At 45.3% G+C, this 22,728-nt stretch overlaps 4 protein-coding genes across 4 annotated transcripts; 2 read left to right on the forward strand and 2 right to left on the reverse strand.

Annotated features, from left to right (window-relative positions):
* Positions 1 to 10,359: 10,359 nt before the first annotated feature.
* BJX68DRAFT_258413 (SDR family oxidoreductase) lies at positions 10,360 to 11,318 on the reverse strand (the record flags this gene model as incomplete). The annotated part of the gene is made up of 2 exons (XM_071043527.1): positions 10,360 to 10,954; positions 11,026 to 11,318. 2 exons carry the CDS (start codon positions 11,316 to 11,318, stop codon positions 10,360 to 10,362), a joined length of 888 nt encoding a protein of 295 aa, XP_070894102.1.
* A 1,174-nt stretch (positions 11,319 to 12,492) lies between these two features.
* On the forward strand, positions 12,493 to 13,340 carry BJX68DRAFT_271537 (uncharacterized protein; the record flags this gene model as incomplete). The annotated part of the gene is made up of 3 exons (XM_071046964.1): positions 12,493 to 12,626; positions 12,705 to 12,839; positions 12,911 to 13,340. The coding sequence occupies 3 exons, from the start codon at positions 12,493 to 12,495 to the stop codon at positions 13,338 to 13,340; spliced, it is 699 nt and encodes a 232-aa protein (XP_070894103.1).
* A 1,882-nt stretch (positions 13,341 to 15,222) lies between these two features.
* BJX68DRAFT_278926 (uncharacterized protein) lies at positions 15,223 to 16,543 on the reverse strand (the record flags this gene model as incomplete). The annotated part of the gene is made up of 3 exons (XM_071048624.1): positions 15,223 to 15,676; positions 15,801 to 16,279; positions 16,358 to 16,543. The coding sequence occupies 3 exons, from the start codon at positions 16,541 to 16,543 to the stop codon at positions 15,223 to 15,225; spliced, it is 1,119 nt and encodes a 372-aa protein (XP_070894104.1).
* Positions 16,544 to 17,518: 975 nt separating this feature from the next.
* Positions 17,519 to 19,391, forward strand: BJX68DRAFT_258415 (cytochrome P450; the record flags this gene model as incomplete). Its single annotated transcript, XM_071043528.1, has 6 exons — positions 17,519 to 17,726; positions 17,781 to 17,866; positions 17,916 to 18,680; positions 18,731 to 18,832; positions 18,887 to 19,018; positions 19,194 to 19,391. 6 exons carry the CDS (start codon positions 17,519 to 17,521, stop codon positions 19,389 to 19,391), a joined length of 1,491 nt encoding a protein of 496 aa, XP_070894105.1.
* Between the last annotated feature and the right edge of the window lie 3,337 nt (positions 19,392 to 22,728).

A 22,728-nucleotide genomic window follows, 5' to 3' on the forward strand; every position in this document is an offset into this window, starting at 1 on the left:
GAACTAAGAAGGTAACTGGGTTTCTGAAAGGTAGGGTAGCTTTGATTCCGAAAGTAACAGACAGTAGCTAAAACTAATTACAAGTGTTAACGAGTGTCCTTAAATACTAGCTGTCCATCATATCCATCATAGCCCTCAGCTATGCTGGCTATGTTCCTTGTCAGAGTCGTCATAGTCGATAGCTCGGACGGTTATGACCGTAACTCTTGGCATCCTAGTCAGGGCTATGACCGGCGCGGCGCATCATTCCTCCGTAGTCGTCACAGCGCTAGCTGCGGCACAGCGGATCCATTGGCTGACAATGCCCGTGATCTCTGACATTAACGCGTTTCTTAAAATAATCCAGGAAGGAGTTAGGAACGCGTATAAATATTCTTCCCTCCTAGTTTAACCTATAACTACGGCTATATTACCACAGATAATTAAGTAACTAGCCTAAGCCTTTCAGGCAGAGCTCGCAGCCCTAAAGAGGGAAAGAGAAGAAGAGGCGTTGCCTAGAGAGAAGCCTAACATAGCCCCTTTCAAGGGCCGCAGCATAAAGGAATACTAAGAATGGTCCACTATAATAGAGGCGTATTTTAAGATATAGCCCTCCTACTTCACAAAGGAAGACGTGAAAGTGCGGCATGGACTGTCCATGATTAGCAATGAGAGGATCTGAGACTGCGACCCCAGGATCCTCCGGGAGGACGCAATTGTCCGCTATGCCAACGCAAGACAACTCAAGACGCAAGACGTGCGGACATTTACACAGTATCTTAAAACCCTTGCGGACATCTTTAAACCAGGAGAGTCCACACAGGATCAAAAGGATAACTTACTAGGTAAGATCCTTCCCGTAGTATGGAATAAAGCAGCGAGGTACCTATAATTAGACACCACAGATAATAGCTACGAGAGCTACGTCACCCACCTATAGGTGGTCGAACAAAAGATGCTATTAAGGCAAGAGGACCTTAGATATATAAAGAACCATAACTAAGGGAAGAATACTTAGAACCCTAGCGTAGAGAAGCTAAGGGGAGCGCACATTAGCTAGTTAGGAGGCTACTCTACCCTATAAGGGGACTATAGAGGTCGTGGAGGCCAAGGCAGTGGCCAAGGCCACGGGGTTCATAAGTGAGACGTGTCCGCAGATCACCTAGACCAAGCTGATCATAATAAAAGGAAGTGCTTTAACTATGGTATACCAGGCTATAAGGTTGCTATATATAGGAAGCCAGGTAGGAAAGCCTATAGAGGCCCCACGCAAGGCGGGCTAAAAAACCCATAGACCTAGCACTTTATATAGTAGAGGTGCTAGGGATCCCTATAAAAAGAGAGAAGCCTAATACTATTATATTTAAGGTAAAGCTTAGTATGGGGAGAGAGCTATAAACTACGCGCATCCTAATAGATAGCAGCGTAATAGCTAATTTCATGGACTAATACTAGATTAAGAAGTATAGACTATAAAACATAGGATCCCCTAGACAAGTTAAAGTAATTAATAGCTATAAAGTTATATCCTATAGGAATTATCAGCTTAAAGTACAAGCTAGAGATAAGAAGTATAAAGTATATATATAGCTATAAGCCTTTAAAGCCATAGACCTAGAAGGCTATAATATAATTCTTAGTTAGACCTAGCTCCATGAAGTTAACCCTAAGGTGAATTAGTATAAGTAGACGTGGAAGTACCATAAGCTAAAGTTATATAACCCAGACATTATAATGACTACGCGCGCATTTAAAGACGCACTAATAGATATAGAAGTACGGGCTATAGAGGACCTAGCATCCCGCGAGTTCCTAAGTAGGATCTACGCAGCCACTATATACTAAAAGGGTAGTAGTGCTGCACTGATGCTTAACAGGGCGTAGGTAGAAGAGATCAAACTCCTAAAGGACTATGAAGACTTTAAGGATATATTTTTAGAAGCACAGGCTAGAATCCTGGCACCACACCATAATCATGACCACGCTATTAAGCTAGAAGTGGGTAAGAGATCTCTATAGTAACTATTATATTCCCTTTCTATTAAGGAGATGGAGGTGCTTAAAGAATATATATAAAAGGCACTTAAGAAAGGCTGGATTAGGCCTTCTAAAAGCCCTATAAGGGCACTAGTACTATTTATACTAAAGAAAGATAGGGGTTACCACCTCTACGTGGACTATCACGGGCTGAACACCATTATAATTAAGAATACGTACCTAATTATAAATATAGAGCAAGCTATTAACTACTTAAGCAGCACGAAGATCTATACACAGCTGGATCTGTAGGACGCGTATTACCACATCCACATTAAGAGCAGCGATGAATAGAAGACTATATTCAAGACATATTATAGCCACTTTAAGTACTAAGTGATGCCTTTTAGGCTTGCTAATACACTAGTAATGTTCTAGAGCTATGTTAACCATATACTTATAGACCTTAAGGATGTCATCTACATGGTATACCTAGATAATATTATTATCTTCTTATAAAATAAGAAGGACCATAGGGAGTATGTGTGGATAGTCTTAGAGTGGCTACAGACGTATAAGCTATATACTAAGGTTAGTAAATACGTATTTAATATAAAGGAAATTAAATTCCTTGGGTTTATTATCTCTACTAAGGGGATCCGTATGGAACCTGAGCGCATTAAAATAATTATAGAATGGCCAACTCCCTATAGTATAAAGGAGATTATAGTATTCCTAGGGTTTATAAACTTCTATAGGCGCTTTATTAAGAACTATAGCATAATTATAGCACTATTAAGTAATATAACTAAAAAGGACATGGTCACGAAGTTCCTACTTAAGAGAGAAGCCCTCTAAGTATTCCACAGGCTATAGTAGGCGTTTATACAGGAGCTATTACTATAGCACTTTAACCTAGCACTTCTAACCTAGCTTTAGATTAATACCTTAGGATATGTAATTACAGGAATCATATCCTAACTATTTAATAATAAGGATTAGCACCTAATTATATACTAGTTATACAAGCTTAACAAGGCGGAATAAAACTATAAGATATATAATATAGAACTCCTTACTATTATTAAATATTTCCACACTTAGTGATACTTTCTTAAAGGAAACCCATAGCTAATTACTATATTATTAGATTATATGAACCTAAAATAGTTTATGACTATAAAAAGCCTTACGAAACGCCAGGCACGCTAGGCTAAGAAGCTAGCTGAGTTTGATTTCCATATTAAGTACTATCCTAGGAAACAGAATCCTATAGATACACTAAGTAGACACGTAGATTACCTTAAAGGAGAGGAAGGAGACATAGTTACTAGTATAGTTCTCTATAAATTATAAGAGTAACTAAATAATAAAGTACCTAGAAAGATAGAGTCTTATATAGAAATCTATACTATCCTATAAAAAGCAGCTATAGACAAGCCAGATTATAACTACTATACTAGTAAACTAAGCACGAGTATGATAGAATTACTTTAAATAGCACAGGAATACGACCTAAAGGCGCAGGAATGGTTATAGTGGCTCAAGGAACCAACTATAGGACATCCTATAGCAGGATAGATAGTCAAAGACCAGCTACTACGCTTTAAAGGTTATATATTCATACCAGAATCAGCCACACTGCGCGCAGAAATCCTCAAGCTAAACCACGACAACCCTATAGGAGGCCACCAACATATAGAATAAATATAAGAGTTAATTAAGAGCAAGTACTACTAGCATAATATAAATACACACATCAAGGAATATATAGAAGGATACCACACCTACTAAAGTATTACAGTCCATCATCATCAACCATATGGCCAACTAGAACCACTACCAGCGGTGTAGGCGCCTACAGAATGGATTATAATCAACTTTATTACAGGTCTACCTCCCATAGAACACTATGGAGATGTCTATGATACGATCCTAGTTATGGTTGATTAGTTTACTAAGTTCATCTGGTACATCACATGCAAGAAGACAACTTCTATAGAAGAACTTATAATACTACTCATCACACACGTATATATGGTTATTAGGACTCCAAAGAATATTATTAGTGACCACAGGAGTATCTTTACTAGTAAGTTCTAGTTAAACCTCTACTAGTTCCTAGGAGTACAGCGTAAGATATTAACCACATACCATCCACAGACTGATAGCCAGACTAAATGATAGAACTAAGTACTAGAATACTTCCTCCATATATATATTAACTAGAACCAGGATGACTGGCCATATTAGCTCCTAATCACGTAGTTAGTTAATAACCAAGTAAAGAAGCGGTCTATAGGACTATCCCTTATAGAAGTATTACTTAACTTTAAGCCAAGCTTTCAGATTAAACCTAAACCTCTAAAGAAAGGCATGTTAGAGGACGCCGTAGCTATAGCTAAAAGAATAGAAGAAGTCCGTAGAGATGTAGCTAAAAGACTAGAAAAGGTATAAGAGGTAATAAAGGTTTAGTACAACAAGCACCGTAGTAATATAATATTTAAAGTTAGACAAAGTGTCATGCTATATACTAAATACATAACTAGTACAAGACTAAATCATAAGCTTAGTGAAACCTACCTAGGCCTGTTTACTATTATTAATATATAGGGAAAATAATCCTATAAGCTAGAACTCCCACCGTATATATAGCAAGTATATAATATATTCCACGTCTCTATGCTAGAGCTATATAAGGGAGACCCAAGTAAAGCACCACAGCCAGGCCTAATCCTTATTAGTGGTGAGCCGTAGTACGTGATTAAAAAGATCCTAGATAAGGTATCATAAAAGGAAGGCCCGTATTACGTGGTTAAATAGGCTAGGTAGGACGACCCTAAAGATATTACAGAGGAACTACTTAAGAATATTAAAGATATAGAAGCACTAGAATTATTCTATAAAGATAAAGCTAAGAAAGAAAAGAAAGATAAGAAGCCCTATAAGAAAAACTAGGAGTAGAAGAATATCTATAACTAATTTAACCACCTTAACCACCCAGTGGCTAATAAAACATTAATAACACGAACTACTATAATTAGTATTAAAGAAATATACAAGAAAGGAAGAACACACCCCTACTAAATCATAACACCTACATAACAACCTGATAAGACCTCCACAACGGTAACTGATTAAGGCGACTGAGCCGCAGCCAACACAGGTGTCTGAACCGCAAGTTAAGGAGTAACCGCCACCTGTGGCACCACAGGTGTTTATACTAGCGCAGTATTTTAAGCCCCTGGGAGAATACCCAAGTTAGGATCTACCGCATGCTGGCGATAAATCACCTAGGTAAGAGGCTGCAATCCAGCAAGCGCAGGGTCGTAGAGGGTGCGGGTAAGAAGGATACCTAAGTTCGCTAATTTAATATTGAAATCCTCTGGCTAAAATAATAGTTAGCGGAATCCTCCCGCAAGGAACCACACCTACCCAATCACATCAGTGCTTGGTGGAAGCGCATTAGGCACAAGCAGTGATGGCGTCGTCCGCAGTTACGGTAACCAGGGAATATTAGTAAGAATGGGTTCGACCTCCCTAGAGGTAATGGTTACAGGCAAACCGTAACTCCGTATTAGTCAGAATAGGGGGCATGGCCAGGAATAAGAGATAAGGAAGGATGAAGAAGAAGAAAAGCTACTTACGGGTAACTAGGCCGCATTTATAATTAAAGAATAAAGAAAAGCCTATAAAGAACTATAATCTACGTTAAATAACTAATCTGGCTTGGGAAAATGGTCAATTCTCGGCCTGAAGGCCCCGCAACAGTGGAAAACAAATAATAATAACACACGAAAGAAACGAACGCAGAGCTATGTTAAAAGCTATGGGACTGCCTACTGCCATAACACCGCGCACGGTACTGATCAAACAGCGTCCATCAGGACATGACATCCCTGACCCACTGCATGCTTTCACCACATGCGGCGCCCTCTCGAAGAGAGTATCCAGCAGGACCCGGTCGCAGCACGCTCACTAGTCATGGACCAGGAGCACCCCCCACGCGCCTAAAGCGCCCACTAACACCAACACCGCGGCGAAGCCGCATAAGAACACAACCACGTCTAATAGACACCACAGTTAGCCTGGAAATGCTTAAGGGAGTAGTAGTACCAATATACCTCTACCTAAAGGCAGGCCAACTATAAAACGTAGAAGAAGGGCACGAAGCCTGGCAAACTAAACAACACGGGAAGAGGAGTGGGGGGCATAAGATTAATAACAAGCCGCGTGATACGAGCGGCATAACTCTAGGATCTCAGCTATAGTAGAAGATCTAGCGCGGAGTACACGCTAAAGCTTAATCACCACAGACTCTACGGCTGGCACCAGCTGCGAAGGTCAGCACTAGGAATAGCTTGTAAGAAGCACAACTACGCTAGAGGTGTTACTTATAGCATTATATCCTAGTGCCCCACGGGATAATAAGATATACTAGTCATAGACCAGCCTGCCGCCTGCTAAGAGAGAGCAGAGCTCGGTATTATAGTTATAGTAATAGCAAGCTACGAGGAGGGGGGCGCTAGTGTGAGTATACTAGGGGGTTAAGGGGGCTGAAGGGGAATCAGATATCTATTACAAAGTTTAGCAGCATGAACAGACCTTAGAAACACAGCATGGTGAATAGTTAAAACAAGTACACGTGGCAAAATATTATAAAACCCATACTAAGAGGGATACAACCAGTAAGGAACGCCAATAATATATAATATTACTAATATAGCAAAAAAGACGTCCGTAGAGAACGAAACTAGGGTAATAGGATATATAGAAGATAAATAAATAAATAAGAAATATAAGAAATAGATAGTGAATTAAGGAATATATAGTTTAAAACTTTTAAATTAAAGAGTCTAAGGAGAAGAGAAAGGAAGAACTACAGGTATAGTTATAATACTTTAATAATACCCAAACTATCGCCTTTTAGAAATATACTTAAAATAAAACCATAATAACTCTATACCTTAATTACCCCTCCATCACAAACCCCTATAATAGTATAGAAGCGGCAACTACGGAACCTATAACATAGAAACTAAAAATACTACTAAAAGCATAGCACCATGAGGGCCGCAGTGTAGAAATACCAAGATATAAAGCTATCCCTAACATCTACACCCTTATTACTAGGAACAGGACCCTATTAATAACTAACTATAGTTCTAACTAACTATAATAAAGAGCAAGCACACTATTAGAGAGACTATGATCATAAGGGCGCGATCTCTATAAGGGGGAAGATAGTATTAGACACTGTGTATAGACATCACTATAATTACTTAGGTGTGGTGCCCGTACCACACTATAGTTATGAGCCCCAGGCCGCAACCGTGGCCGAGGCTACGCACGTGACACATGAAGGTAACTTCGTGCGCTGCTGGCCTTCCCGCTAGAAGACCAGCGATTAGTTCAATAATAATAGAGACTCACTGTTTGACCCTCTGATTCTGCTTCATACATATCTATCCCCGCAGCTACTATATAGTGCGGTTCACAATTATACTAACCTAGAATACCTGCCTAGGGTTTTTATAGATGTTATTTAGGAAATTCTTAATAGATATACTTTCCACCTTTAGGGGATCTCTATAGAAGATATACTTTCCTTTAGCCTAGTAGGTCTTAGAATTATAAATCTTTAGTTATAGCATTCTAAGGGTTACTTATAAGATATCTAGGGATACTATTATAAGTACCTTAAACTCCTTCTAGGTGCCCTATAAGTCTTAGAGTTAGAAATCCACCTCTATAACTCCTTTATTCTATAGTTATCCTTTATTTATAGTCTATATAAAGATTTAATAGGGGAGTAGGTTCTATCCTACTTACTTTATAAGTAGGGAAGGAATTATATTAACTTCACTCCTACTATCTATAAGTGCCTTATAATCCATGGTAGTCCTACTAGGTAGGGTTACCTTTATAGGGAGGAAAATCCTCTCTATAAGAAGCTACTCCCTATTAATAAGGGTTAGTTATATAGATATAGCTACTACTAGTATAGGCACCTTATATTAGGCCTAGCCCTTACTATTATCCTTTATAAGGTCTAGGTAATCAGGCTTATAATAGCCTGGCTTCCTATAATAGAAGCATCCTTATAGGTAGTTACTACCACCTTATAGTAGTAGGCACCTAACTTAGTATTAGCCTATTTTTCTATAATTAAAGTGACCCCTACTACGGGCTCTCTATAATAGGGGTAACCTTAAGTATTCCTTATTCTCTTATCTATTATTATCTTTCTTTACTAGTAGTGATTTCATAGTTAGTATTAGGATACTTAGTTATAATTTTATAATTAGTAAGATAAGGTCTATAAGGGTAGTTAGGAATTTTAGTTATTTATAGACTTTCTACTTTATACTCTAAGGGAATGACTTAAAGAATATTTATAATATTAGGGTATTAAGGTTTTAACCCTCTTTACCTAATTCTAACTATTATTCATGCTATTACTATAGGTAGATATAGTTACTCTTACCCTCTATACTTTACATGTAAAGGGCCTTGCTCTATATAGTATATAGATAGTCTATAGGGTCTCCTAGCTATCTAAGAAGGAACTTATAGAGGTTATCCTAGATTAGGGAATATATTATAGATGATTCCACGCTCTATAGTCCTTAGAGTGTTAAATCAAGGTATAAGACTATAAGGTGTAGTAGGTTATCCTTTATATAGCTATTAGTATTCCTAAAGGCCTGTATCTTTCACGTGAATTCATAGTAGTTTATATATATAGTAGTATAGTACTACTCATCCTTTATAGGTAGTCATAAAAGTAGAGGTCTCTTTAGGGGTGGAGTATAGGGTAATAACTCTATATAAGCGTGCTTATAAAAGGGTACTATAGTGGTTTACCCTTAAAGGATCATAATATATTCTACTTATTATAGTTCCTTAACTTAATATTATAATTCTTTAGTAGTAAGGCTTATAAGGTCTTTAATTTTATTTAGATTATTCTTGCGAAGGGTTTATTAACTAGGTGTCTTAAATATTACCCCTGAATTAATAGGTATAAGGGTGGATGTCTATAAGGATTCTAAGCCTTTACTAATTAAGGATATTATCCCTTCTTATAAGGGATGGATTATATTCTAGGTCCTAGAGGGGCCTGGTTCACCATCACAAGGTATCTCATCACGAGGGTTCTAGCCACGTTGTGATCCTACTCGTGTATCAACCATTATTACTCCTAATAGACCACTCGCGGTAATAAGTATTAAAATTATAAAGGTCCTTAGCCTTTTGGAGGTTTACAAGTAGTGTAAAAGGTAGTAATAAGAGTAGATAGCTTATTATAATAGGCTAATTCCAAGAATAAGGATCTCGTAGTAGATTAATACTAGAGGTTGGAATTAACCCCTTGCAAGCAGAGAAGTCCTCTGTGGGCTTAGTCAGCCTGCGGGCTGACTAAGGACTATGGGGTTGCAAGTATCTAAGTACATTCGCGAGGGTCTTACAGATAACCTTATCTTAAGGGATCTAAATATTAAATGAAAATGTGCAATGACATGTCTGGTTAGTAACGCGAAGGATTGCCCGTTGGAACGTGTCAGGGCAAAGTAAATATTTGTAGAGGATATACGAGCCAGTCACATGGAAGCCATGTTATATAATAATCATATTACTTGGCAGGGGCACGAACCAGATAACTAATCAGGTAAGATAACAGAAGGGATAGTAATAATCATCACAGAATATATATAACCGCCTGCTAGTTAGCTCCCTGGGCTGTTGTCCCATGGATATGGGGAGTCCCAGATAAGCCATAGCATGTAGAATTATGGAATCCAAGCTTTAGATACATTACTAATAGGAGATTAAGTCTAACTAGCCTTATTAAGCCTATTACATCCAAGACTTTATATTTAGTGTAGAATATGCATTTAGATGCTAATTATTTCTGTCCCTTATCTTCCCCTGTAAAGAACTATGAAATTTACCCACCTGCATTGCCTAATTAACCAGCCAAGCAAAGTCATCCAAACATGTTATATCAGGCCCTGAACACTAACTTAATAGAGCATTATAAGATAAATCAGAACTAATATACAAATTAATAAGATGTGATTTAGGTCCCTGGGCATTAAATTAAGGGGAAGGGTGTAGCACACACCCTCGCATCTACTTGCGCTATCCTTGACATAATTCACCCTTTTGCAATCGTCTGGACCATCACTGTGACGGGAAGTTAGGCGATCTAGAAGCAACTCTAGCTATATGGGCCTATGTTTTTCAAGCATTGATTTGCTGTTGGTATCGTCAATATTGCGTCCATTCTACGTGCAGTAGAGTAACTCTGGGTTTATTCGCTCTTGTATTAACAAGTACCAGACGTCTTCAAGGTATGCCAATCTCACAAGAGTCCGAGATCAAGGCTGGTTAGTTCATCTACAAATCTACCTGCAGAGAACTAATCAAGTCTTTCTCTCCGTCCAATGTTCTTTGTAGTTCGGCAAGCTTTCGAGTAACCGCATCCACACAGTCTTTTCCCAAAAGAACTCTCACATAACCTTCCTTGTGGACAACGCTGCCCAACTCTCCTGTCCCTGTGGCGACCTCCCACATCGCCCGGGCGGCCTCTTCAACATCCCCGAGCTCCTTCCCGTGAAGATTTCCAAATAGTCCAAGCCAATGACCTGCGGTACCGTCTTTATATGGTTCGGACGGGGTGATCTGGAAACTCCCGCCAGCGGCTGATCCCGACTGAATGGACAAAAAACCGGTTCGGGAACTGCCGGGCTCGATAATGAAGACTTTAATACCAAAGTCCTTAACCTCGAGAGACAAGCCTTTGGTCCACGCTTCCAGAGCGTGCTTACTGGCGGCATAGATACCAGTGCAAGGAGATAAGCAGAGCCCACCTACGCTGGAGACGTTCAGAATTGTGCCAGTACGGCGAGAACGTATTTGGGGAAGTATAAGCTGGGTGAGCGTAAGCGGTCCGAAGACATTGGTGGCAAATTGGTCATGGACGGCAGAAGTACTGGCAGCCGTTTGTTAGATGATGCAATGGAACCACTGACTCTCGGCAGAAAAGCAAGAGATTATACATACGGCATATCTTCAACAGCTCCGAGTACACCATAGGCCGCATTGTTCACAAGCACATCAATTTGCCCGTAGATGGCTAAAAGCTCAGTTACCCGGTCTTTCAAGTCAGGGACTGTAACATCTAGGGCTTTCCATATCCCTCCAAGGCTTTCGAGCTGCGAGACACGTTCCGGAGACTTGGACGGGTTGCGAGAAGTGGCAATGACTTTATGATCTTGTTTTGCTGCGAGGACTGCAAGTGAAAATCCAAACCCAGAAGAACACCCGGTTATGAGCCAGACTGGTTTAGAGGACATGGCCACGAAATTTGGATATGAATCTCAAGAACTCTCAATGATTTTGAAGGTAATGGTGGAGTGGGGAGTCAAGGCCCCCATGCCAAGGGCTGGACTGAGTCCTGATGGTGCATGACTCGCGCTGATTCGGCCATGCCCTGAAGAAAGCTGGCTCTGCGTATGCCGGGATAGTAATCTGGAAATGTGATGTAGTTCTTCCCTGTTTTAGCCATTGGGGGCCAAAGTGTGACTGTGGTTGCCACTGGTGAACCGCGGAGAATAACAACGGCTATACACGGGTACTGGGCACACTCCATAGCATAGTACATCAGGTTTTTCTGTGCTACAACACAGGATTTGCAGGGTCATACTCAGGCCTCATAGCGCAGGCTGTTGTTGCTTTCGTCCAATGAGTTCACGTGCTGGTGTTATCTAGAGTCCCATGTAAGACAGCACGAACAGGGCCGGGCGGGAACCCTGTCCGCAAGTTAATCGCTTCCATATCAAGAGTCGCGCTTCTTGCTGCTACACATACCAAGGCACAGATTGTGGATGTCTCAAACCAGTCTCATATCTATTACTATTGCTTCGAACGTCTCTCCAATCAAAATTCTACACCGGAGCATGGGGTGAAAGACCACTGCAATGTAGTACCCGGATGCAGATGCGGGTACCCTCAGGGCCACAGATACTCTAGAAACAAGAAACAGCAGTCAATATTTCAGTCACTGCGTGATGTCAGCGGCGTGATGTGTATACGGATATCTGGTTGGCCGGTGTTGGTATTGTCAATGACCTCCATGATGGGATGACCCTGCCTTATAGGTATAAAGAGGGTTGTCGTCCTCGCCTGATTTGCAGCCCATAACAAGCAGTCAAGCAATCACTTTATAGTGTACAGTATCCAACTTTACTTCTTTGCTTAGCAGCCATGGTCACTGTTTAGTCCTCTGTCCTGGTCGGTCTGGCTGCATCCTTATTCTCAGCTGTTTCACGCGCAAACGACATCAATGCTTGCAAGGAAGGAAGCTGCGCAGATTGTCCGCTGTACGTGGAGACACTGGACTCACCGAATTGCGTTGTCTATGAGAAATCGGCGTTTGATAACGGGTAATTCCCCATAATTACCTGCCTGCACTACCCTTGACTTATACAGTGTGAAATAGAGGCTACGAGGTTCTCCCCCGTGGAGGCTATGCCGTGTACCTCGACATTCCGCAGCCTGACCAAGGCTGCGCGTATATTGCTGGCGGCCCCGCGAGCGGCGGCGCCAGCCCATCGTGTGGCCCGATTATTGGACGATACAGCAACGCAGTCTGCGCTCGGTGGGTTTGTCCTGTGCAGTCCTTGGCATTCCCCGCCCGCGGACAGGTCTTGTGCTAATGAGGGACTTGCCTACTGTTATAGCGTAGCAGTCAATTCGCCAATAAGCCTGAGCTACTGCTGCGGCGGCTGCAACCCCGAGGAGGCCAAGGTCATTACAGGCAATCTCACCACCCGCGGAACTCCCGCCGCCAAGCGTGACTGCGATACATTCACGCAGTATGTTCATCTTTAATGATATTAACTCGTCAGGACTTTACGAATCCCTCGCTAACTGAACCGTCCAACAGAGACGGCGACCCATATGAAGCCCTCGGTGGCTCTTTGAAAGTTTCCGACACCGAGGTAGGCCCCGGCCACATCGACGTCTCCAAGTCCGTGGAAATTGGCAGGACCACTACCTTCTCCGCAAGCGTCGGCGATCCTTATGGTATTATCTCTGAGAGTATTGGCGTCGAGTTCAGCGAGTCTGAGTCCACAAGTCTCACCTATAGTCTTGACATCGACGAGGGCCAGACTGGGTATGTGGCGTGGGCACCCACTATGACCTGCTACAGGGGGACGCTCTCCAACTGCGATGATGGTGCTGAGGAGGCTGGGGAGGCCTGCAACCCCAAGACGGACTCGGACGGGAATGTCGTTGGAACGTACACTTTTGTCACCACCTCGAAGCAGGTACCTCCAGCCAACGCCAAGCGTGGTCTGCGATTCAGGTACTAGATGCTGCTGATTCACAGCGGACCTTGCTTGACGGTACTGAAGAAGCTCCCCTAAGAGGCCTTGGCAATCACGTCCTGACTATGAGGTGGTGTCATGACTTTGGAGTTGTTCTGCTTTCATTATTGGAGATTGTGCCTCTTAGATGATCGGGCCTGTCGCCCCATGCTCCATATTCACTTCTTACGCTCCTTTGATTTTGATTTTGCTTCCGCTTGGTGTGATTCATGGGCTGTCCAAGACTTGTACTTAGTTAATGTGATAGAGTGCTGATAATAATGCCAGGGACATACTGCTATAACCTCACTCTATGAAGTCCCCCGTCTTCTTTGCTGCCCCCCAACTAGCGTCATACGGTATCCATGATTAGAGACTCTTCTATCATTCCAGGTATCTGCCTATTATAAGATATCGGGAGCCTGAGGCCTTCCGTGACTTTCCTGGTAAAAGTTAACGTACTGAGGAGGACTTCCAATGGCTATCTGAGCGTGTTCGTATCATGAATACTTGCGACACAAAACAGAACTTGAGGAAACATATAATAGGCAATGACCGACTGTTCAAGATCTAGACATATTAGAAATGACAGCGATTGTGCAGAACAAACCATGGTTCTGAGAGAAAGCGCTACGGCTCCAGGAGAGAACTCAGCCATGATCAACGATGGTGTATTTAGATGTCTGTCAGATATCTCTCGGGACGATGGAGCTATCTAGCTAGGGAATCGCTAGATATAGTTAATTAACATTAAAGAAGACATGTGTGCTAGAACCTTCCGTGGAAGACAAAGGAGCGATACGCGGGGCTTCCAACAGGTTCTGATCTGCCGCCCTTTAATAGTATTAATCCATTATTTAGCCCTCTCTAGCGTGATCTCCCAGGCCACTAGTATTATAAACAAGGTATACGCGGAAATGCTTATATCAAGACCCAGTCATCGACTTCTCGCCGCGCACCGAAGATGGAGTCAGGCCCGGGTATAGTTTTGTTTGGTCGCATCGGTCCGGAGACATGCCGCAGGATTTCAATCCAATTCCGCCGTTTTTGAGTGTCTATATGGTCCAAAGGACCGGTGTCGAGTACTGGCTTGGTTCGGCGGGACGCTGGGTTGAGTTGCCGAGGAATTTTGTCATCACGCAGGAACATCGTCTACGTAGCGCGACGCCCGGCAAGCCGCTTAGGGCAGAGGATGTAGTGGCTTTGACCCTTCGCATCTGCGCGCACCAGAGCACGACGATAGAGCCGCCGCCTCAGGCTGAACAGGGTCGACCGACGTATTGGAACGGGCCCCTTCTTTCCCACGCGGTTATAACCGATTTTCCGGAGAATCTGCGGGGGGTCTTGATCGGTCGCCCTCGCCAGAGGGTCCATTCCGCAAGTTAACTAAGACCGAAATCAACCAGTACCGAGAGGCAGCGGCATACGAAAACTACATCTGGCACTGTACATCCGACCCCACGAAATTTCCGCATCGAGTACAGGACAGCAGACTCGGAGTTGCTCGTGACAGCACGGCACTCCTTCGGCGCGGACCCGAAAGAGGAGTACAGGTTTTGGACGATGCTTGCGCTGTGCATTGGGCCGGATCTCCCGCCGAGAAAGAACAATTGCGAGTTCTTTGTCACAGAGAGGCCCGTTCCGGATTTCGAGATTGAGTATGTTGATGGGCCTATACCGTGTGGAGTGTGTGGGGAGGTTTATACAGGGTAGTCATGGAGCTGAGCATTGTAGGTTAGGTACTCGAGTTAGGTGTGGAGTGATTTTGGCTGCCAGGCGATAATTCTATCTCCTATCTCACCTGCAATCTCTAAAGTGGAGAGAGGACAAGCTCCCTAGAGCATACTTTTATACCGAGTACATAGCAAAATATCACCGGTTGTTTCTCCTAACTTTTATCACGCTTATACGTCCCAACACTCACTCTAACCGTCCTCTTAACCTGAATCCTCTCGTCGTCATCTGTACTTGTCAACCACAGCACCTCCTCACTGGCACTTTGTCCACCGCGAACAGAATGCGAGTACGACTTGAGATCTCCATACACTCGCCCACTACTACCCACCTTTCTCGCCATGCGATCCATCGGCACATCACTACCGCCACCGCTCGCCGCTTGACTGCGCGAATTCGAATTCGAGTTCGAGTTCGAGTTGTCACTCGCCGACGACTTGTTCTTCAGCGCAGATCCGAACAGAGCCTTGAGGGCGGGAAGGGAAAGCGCGACGATCGCGGCGCTGATCTCGCCGCTCGACCAGCCGAGGACAACGGAGAAGTACCAGGTTGCGTCTTCGGGTTTGTTTACCACGGGGAGCATCGCGAGGAGGCGGCAGATGGAGGTACTGTACACTTTATTAGCAGCGGGTGGAAGACTCTCATTGCGTGCGAAGGCTCGGACGTACACAACGGCACTAGAATCTGATAGTTAGCGAAGAACCCTACATAAACTGTGCAGGGACGACTTACAAAACCCCAAAACAAAGCACGACCCCCAGCGCAACCTTCCTCGCAAGTTTCGCCTTGAGCGTCCAAATAATATTCATCGGCAAAAGCAGCACGATCGAATCACAAACAATCGTCATGCTCGCTGTAACATAATTCACCACCATGGTGGAAATGCACCTCCCCTCCACCGCCGGATTCCACAACGCCGAAAGCGGAATACATTGCAGTGCGATGATCAGCGTCTGGCAGATATACACGGCCGTTATAAATCCGAAGGAGAGACGGAGGTAGAAGACGTATTGAGGCATGGAGTTGAGCCGCGCGTAGAAGGCTAGCCCGCTTAGTCGACAGATGTATAGGTTGAGCATGTAGATGAGTTGGCCGGCCACGAGCCATTTGTAGAGCGGGGGTGCGGCTGTGGGGTCGATGGCGGCCAGGTGCCGGCCCGCGCCGTGGTGGAGGACTTGGAGCATGACGACCAGGAGGACGATGTTTATTGCCTATATTCTCTCTGCTTAGAATATTGTACCGGGTGTGGTTGGGGATTGGGCCCAGGGTTAGGGCGAGGGTGCACATACCATTGCGACACAGATGAGGGCATCGTCGAGCCCAAATTTCTGAATGTGTCGCCATCGCGCGTATACCCGCGTCAGCACGACTGCGCCTGCGACGCCGGTCGCAACGGCCATTCCAATGATTGTCTGGGGCCTTCTGTCCTCCGCCAGAAACTCCGGCGGGAGGTCCTGTGGGGAAATGCCAGCCATGTGGGCATGTGGGGGATGTCAGAAACGATCCAGCCTGGGGGAGAAATTCTTCACGACGGCAGGATGCGATCATAATATAAACGGCCATAGTCGATCCTTGGCAAATTTGAACCCGGTTTCTGGGCGACAGGCATCGTTCGGACAGGGATCATAGCGCCAGACGTTGCCAATGCTCAGGGAGTCTGGAAGGCGTGCGAGACATTGAATGGTGAGGTCTCGTTTACAAAGATTAGATCAGCCTATCTTGTCAAATCACTTAGCCTGGGGAATCCTGTGAGCCAGGGTCGCCAAATGGAGGATCCACTCCAGAAGGAAGTCTGGACAAGTCTCACGACAGGGAATCTTCAATTGAGTTTCCCAGGCTCCGCCACTTCCTTCGAGCAGCTGAGGATGCGAATTGTAGAGGGAGTTGGATGTGATCTAATGCAAAAGCGGGACAAGATCCCTGTTAAGCGAACCACTGGCCCGCGAAGGATTGTCCCGGCAATGAAAAAAGGACGAAAGACTCAGGGAAGCCGAGGTAGGATCCAACATTCCCTCTCAAAGTGCCGGGTCCTGCCATGTACCTGCACCGTATCTCTGCTTATCCCCGTCTTCCCAACATTACTTATGGCACCTGGCTCTTCATCTCGTGCGGGATAATCAAACTGACGCGCGCTAAGCCCTAGTTGCATTGACTATAATCTTCAAAGTTAGCGCAACACATGCCACGAGGCCAGGAAGCAATAGCGAACGTGTCATTGGATATTCAATGCGTGACGCCACCTGGGCAGGGTTAGCAGCTTCGCGTGGCCGACTCGCCGCTCGAAAGGGGCAGGACGGCTGGCCGCTGCATTTCAATGCCCGTCTGTGCGCTGCGATTGCACTTCCAATCTGCCCAGCAGATCTTATTTTCCTCTCCCAATTCGTGCTGGACATCTAACGCCGACATCCATTGGTCCTTTGTAGCATAAACCTTTGAGCGGTGCAGAGACTATGGCGTTCCCAAGCGCTGCGACAGCGCTCCCGTGGCCGTTGATCCCAGCGGTCATCCTCCTGGCCCTTGTCGTCAAAAGAAAGTATTTCACCTCTCTCCGGGACATCCCGGGCCCGTTCCTGGCGTCCGTCTCCAGCTTGTGGAAGATCAAGCAGATCATTAGGGGCCACACGGAGGAGGAGATGCTCGCCCTGCATAAGAGACATGGTATGCATTCTTAATGTATACACCGATATTATCGCAATGTTGACATGTGTATAGGTGATTTCGTGCGCATTACAGACAACGAAGTTAGTATCGGCCATCCAGATGCCGTGAAACATCTTCTGCACGCGAAGATCGCAAAGGTGTGTACTTCATCCAGTTTAGAGGCAATGCAAAACTCACGACACCCAGGGAAGCTGGTACGAAGTCTTCAGCATCCCCGACTACCGGTTCGTAAGCCAAATGTCCGAAACAGACCCGCAGCGACACATTGAAAAGGGCAAGAACGTCGCTGCGGGATACGCGCTGTCAAACATCATCAAGTCCGAGTCCTATGTGGATAATATCATCTCTGAGCTCGAATCCCAGCTCGATCGGATTATCGGGTCAGGAGATCGAGTCGTCCATCTGGATAAATGGTTCAATTACTTCGCGTTTGATGTTGTTGGGGAGGTCACCTTCTCGCAGTCATTCGGCTTCGTCAAGGCAGGGAATGATATCGGAAGTGCCATTGCGAATGCGCGCAAACTGGCCCTGTATGTCTCGATCATGGGGCATTACGTGTGGTTCCACAATCTCACAATCGGAAACCCGTTGATGAGCACACTGGGTTTGATCCCGGCGTCTCACCTATTCGATACCTGTCTCGCCGCCATTGACTCGCGCAAGAAGAACCCAGAGGCCAGAAATGATATGATGGAGCGGTGGCTGAATGTTAGAAATACCCATCCCGACCGTATGACTGATAACGATGTCTTCGCTGCTGCTGCGGCCAATGTGGGTGCGGGCGCAGAGACTGTTAGTGCTTCGCTACAGGCGCTTGTGTATTATCTGCTGCGCAACCCAGTGTACCTGGATCGTCTACGCGCTGAGCTCGACGAGGCACAGCAGCGAGGTGAGCTCTCAGTGATCGTGCAGTACGCGGAGGCGCAGAATCTGCCGTATCTACAGGCTTGCGTAAGTCTTCTAAACTGGGAGTGGCAGCGTGTACTGAAGGAAGACAACAGATCAAAGAAGCGTATCGCTACCACTCGTCCATCGGGACTAACCTCCCTCGCGTCGCACCAAAGGGCGGACTCACAATCCGGGGCCGATACTTCCCCGAAGGCGTAAGATTAACAGAGCCAGACAATAATAGAGGCCCGGGCTAATGGTAACTCTAGACCCTCCTGAGCGTGAACCTCTGGGTGATCCACCGAAACCCCGACCTCTTCGGCGCAGACAGCAACGCCTTTAACCCGGAGCGGTGGCTTGATAAGGAGCGCGCGAAGGGGATGGATTATTTCCTTGTTCATGTACGTGTTCTCCGTCCTCTCCCCGCCTTACCTTACCTCACCTCACCTCACCTCACCTCTCCTCTCCTCACCTTACCTCACCTCACCTTACCTCTTCTATCCTATCCTATTCTATCCTCTTCGCTCCGCTCCACATGTCAAAAAGACCTGATCAGTCGACTAATGAATACCGCAGTGGGGCGCCGGATACAACCAATGCCCAGGCAGGAACCTGGCTCACTTCGAGATCAGCAAGCTAGCTGCGACGCTGCTCCGGGATTACGAGTTTCAGTTCGTCGATGCGAAGAAGGAATGGTCTTTCAATAACCATTTTATCACGACGCCGTCGGAGTGGCCTTGCCGAGCGCGGAGGCGCGTGGTAGCGAAGGTATAGGCAGCCAGTGAGCTGGGAGAGACTGAAGACACGGAAAATAGCTTGATAAAGCCCTACATTTGGTATTGTTTGCACTTGAGGTCCACCATGCACCTGGACCGAGTGTTAACCGATTGCCATGTTTGGGCTAGGTTGTAGATGTATCTTGCTCAACTTTGCTTGTATTTAAGCATTTAATATACAAATTACGGAGTCATGACAGTTGCTAGTCTCCGTGTCATTGCGCATCCTCGGGTGTACTTAGCTTGACTAAAGGTGGGCAACCCCGCAGAGTTGGAACTCATGTCAATACTAGACACTGTTGCTTAGAGAGGTACCTGATATGAACGCATCAGTGGCTACTTATAGAGCATATTAGCATTTGCGGAATGGAGAAGGAATACATCATCAATCTATGCGAATAGTCATCGAATATCATAGTCCGGTGTGATACACAGGGTTAGCAAGAGCATACTAGATGAGGGATACTGCTGAATAAATACAGAAATGGAGTGTCTAATTGATGAAAGTGAAACATACCCACATTTTCCAGTACGCCCTGTGCGTGTTGGTAGTAACGAAGGTTCCGGATACGTCAGAGGTGTATTTTCTGGTGTCCCATGATTCGAGTTTGTCGGTGTATTTATTCTCGCCTTGCACCACAGTGCAAAGTCGGCGTTCGTATTCCAAGAGAGGGGCTGCCAGGGAAAGGGGTGCATGATTATGATTGGGAACCATGATTCTTGAATCTAGAATAATGAAGATAATTTAACCACGTACGAAGGTCTATGTCCTCAAGTTGCCAAAATTTCTTAGGTTTTCTATGTTTTCTATGTTTCCTCAATTTCCTCTATTTGCCCAAGTTCTTTCTTGGCTCCCATGTCAGCTCAATCAGCCTGCAGTTTCCAATTGGCTAGTTTTTGGAGGCCTCGCGCTAACCAACTTACTTTTCATGGACTAGGCGGAGCACGTTCATTGGCTTACCCTCTCCATTTCACATCGATTTTACAGCGATTTTACCACCATTTCTACCACCATTTCTACCACCATCGCCCTGCCATCTCACCTCGGGCTTGATCCTTCAGTAGTGCCATCATTACTGGCCGCTCTAATATAAAAACGCTCGCCATGGTAAAAATCTTGCAATTTTTTCTCCACAACCAACGAAGATGGCTTGGTCGATAGATACCACACTGTCATTCCTCTCCCTCCTCATTACGGGCGCCTCATCACTTGTGGTCGTCTGGGATCCCATAGTTTATTCCTACAGACGAATCTACCGCAGAAGTTGGTTTCCCCCATATCAGTGACTTCTCTTTACCAGCAGCTGACGGTACCCTATAGTCTGTGGCACCGAACCTTCATCCATGAGAGACCACCGGCCCGCAAGCAATGGCGACGAGGAATCTCCTCTCGAAGAAGGACTAAGAAACGGAATTGGTTCGTTGCTCACTGGTCCACCTTATATTGGTCTCAAGCTTGCGAGCTAATACCAGGTAGATTTCGAGCCAAGAGCGAGTCGCAGGACGCGAACAGTAGTATTGTATTCGGGTGCCCTGTCCGTGTCAAGAAAAGGTACGCTCTGGGCTGTTACCTTACTTGATTATCGGTTGTCTGGTGGTAGTTGTGACGAACTGTCAAGCGGAAATACTGTTAGGATGGAAGGACGGACCGCTTGATGACTTTGATAAGAATGCTCGATTGATTTCGTGAATGTCTACCTTCCTCTGTCCATGGCCTAACTTCTTAACACATATGAATGGTAGTAAGCCAAACTGCGAGTCATAAAGCAGCTGAAACCAAGGTCCCAGTTGAATCATCCATGAAATGAACACTACAAGTAATGCATACCCAGTTCGTCCTCCTTCAAGACTGTCCACGCCAGGATCAGTGATTTCACTTGGCTTGGACACTCTACCTTGGGGTCCTCTGAAGAAACTGGAGAAGCTCCACGCCTTCATCCTCTCCCAGTACCCTCTGGTCTCTGACTGAGCACACGGCGCAGACCAGGATTATTTTCATCCTTATCAATATGGTAAACACGAACATGCCTATGAATGATCATTAGCCTCCGCACAGACCGTAAATAAAACAAGACAAGATAGATTATATACCTCTTGAGATTGTCACGTCGTGGATACTTTCGAGGGTTCTGCTTACTCTCCTGGCAAAACGGAAAGATGGGTCCCGGCGAGTCGTGCACAATCCCATGCCGGATCATATCGCCATTGCGCTTGAATCCTTCCCGGCTGGTTCCACGAGCACACCCTTCCGCGGGAAGAAGTATGGACGGTCATCAGCTTGAGGATCAGCTACCCAGTGAGGCCTGTAGGGTATAGTTAGTGTGGTGTATAAGCAGAAGCCGACTTCCAAGGTAGGGTACCCTGGATTTAGTTACTGTGGCAGATTCTGCGTCGGGATTCGGGAAGCAGTCCACCCCCGCTCGTCGGATTTGTCTACGGCTGTTGAAATGGCTACTTTCGACATCCTAGGTAAAGATATTGCTTCTTGAGTGATGGTCTCGGAAGTAATAAGAGGCTTCTAGGTGATGGTAGGGAGCTCTCCCTGTCGGAGTAAGTGGGATAAAGGAACCGCTGATGATGAAGCATCCCCAAAAGATGGGGCCCGGCCATTTGGCAGGATTGGGGAAGGCGTAGGTGGTCGATTTTCTCGGAAGCCAAAATCCCATCCTTGAGATACTGCGCCACCTGGGCGCCATGTGTAGCTTCCAGCTGAATAGCCTCTCCATCATGGATCCGCATGATGCCATTTCGGACCCTGGTATAGTGGCTCTGCGCCAAATTGAAACAGTACAGGTCGACAAGAGAGATTATTTCCTCGATCAGGGAACAGTATGCAAGTAACTCGTCGGTGTTTCCTTTGCTAAATGACAATATGTCCCCAGGTAGAAGGTTTTTCATATCTTCAAGCGCGTTTTGCAAGGGCTTGCTTTGCTTTTCTTCCGCCTCCCTTTTCTCGACATGCCCTTGGACTAGGTTGCGTTGATCTTCGAGAGCGCCTAGTTCAACTCGGCTGCACTGCATTCATATTCGGTAGAGAAGTGCAGTGGCAAGAAAACATACCCACCCGCGAACCTGTCCGGCATACCTAATGACATTCACGACCAAAAGCAGCATAGACTCGAGTCTAGGAAGGCCGCACCGCAGAAACTCCAAATCCTTCTCAATGATGATAAACTTGAATCGTTGTGCGACGCGTTGGAAAGTACTTATCTTCGAATCCGGCTCCAAGCCATCGCCATTAATCGCCTTGGTAATTTTCTCAAGGACCGGTTTACATTCCTGCAGAATATCCCGAGTCGTCCTCAGCGCTTCCGCGTGCTATAACTGGGCTTGTG

The sequence above is a fragment of the Aspergillus pseudodeflectus genome (assembly GCF_044049435.1).
Source record: "Aspergillus pseudodeflectus strain CBS 756.74 chromosome Unknown BJX68scaffold_64, whole genome shotgun sequence".
NCBI classification, from domain to species: Eukaryota; Fungi; Ascomycota; class Eurotiomycetes; order Eurotiales; family Aspergillaceae; genus Aspergillus; species Aspergillus pseudodeflectus.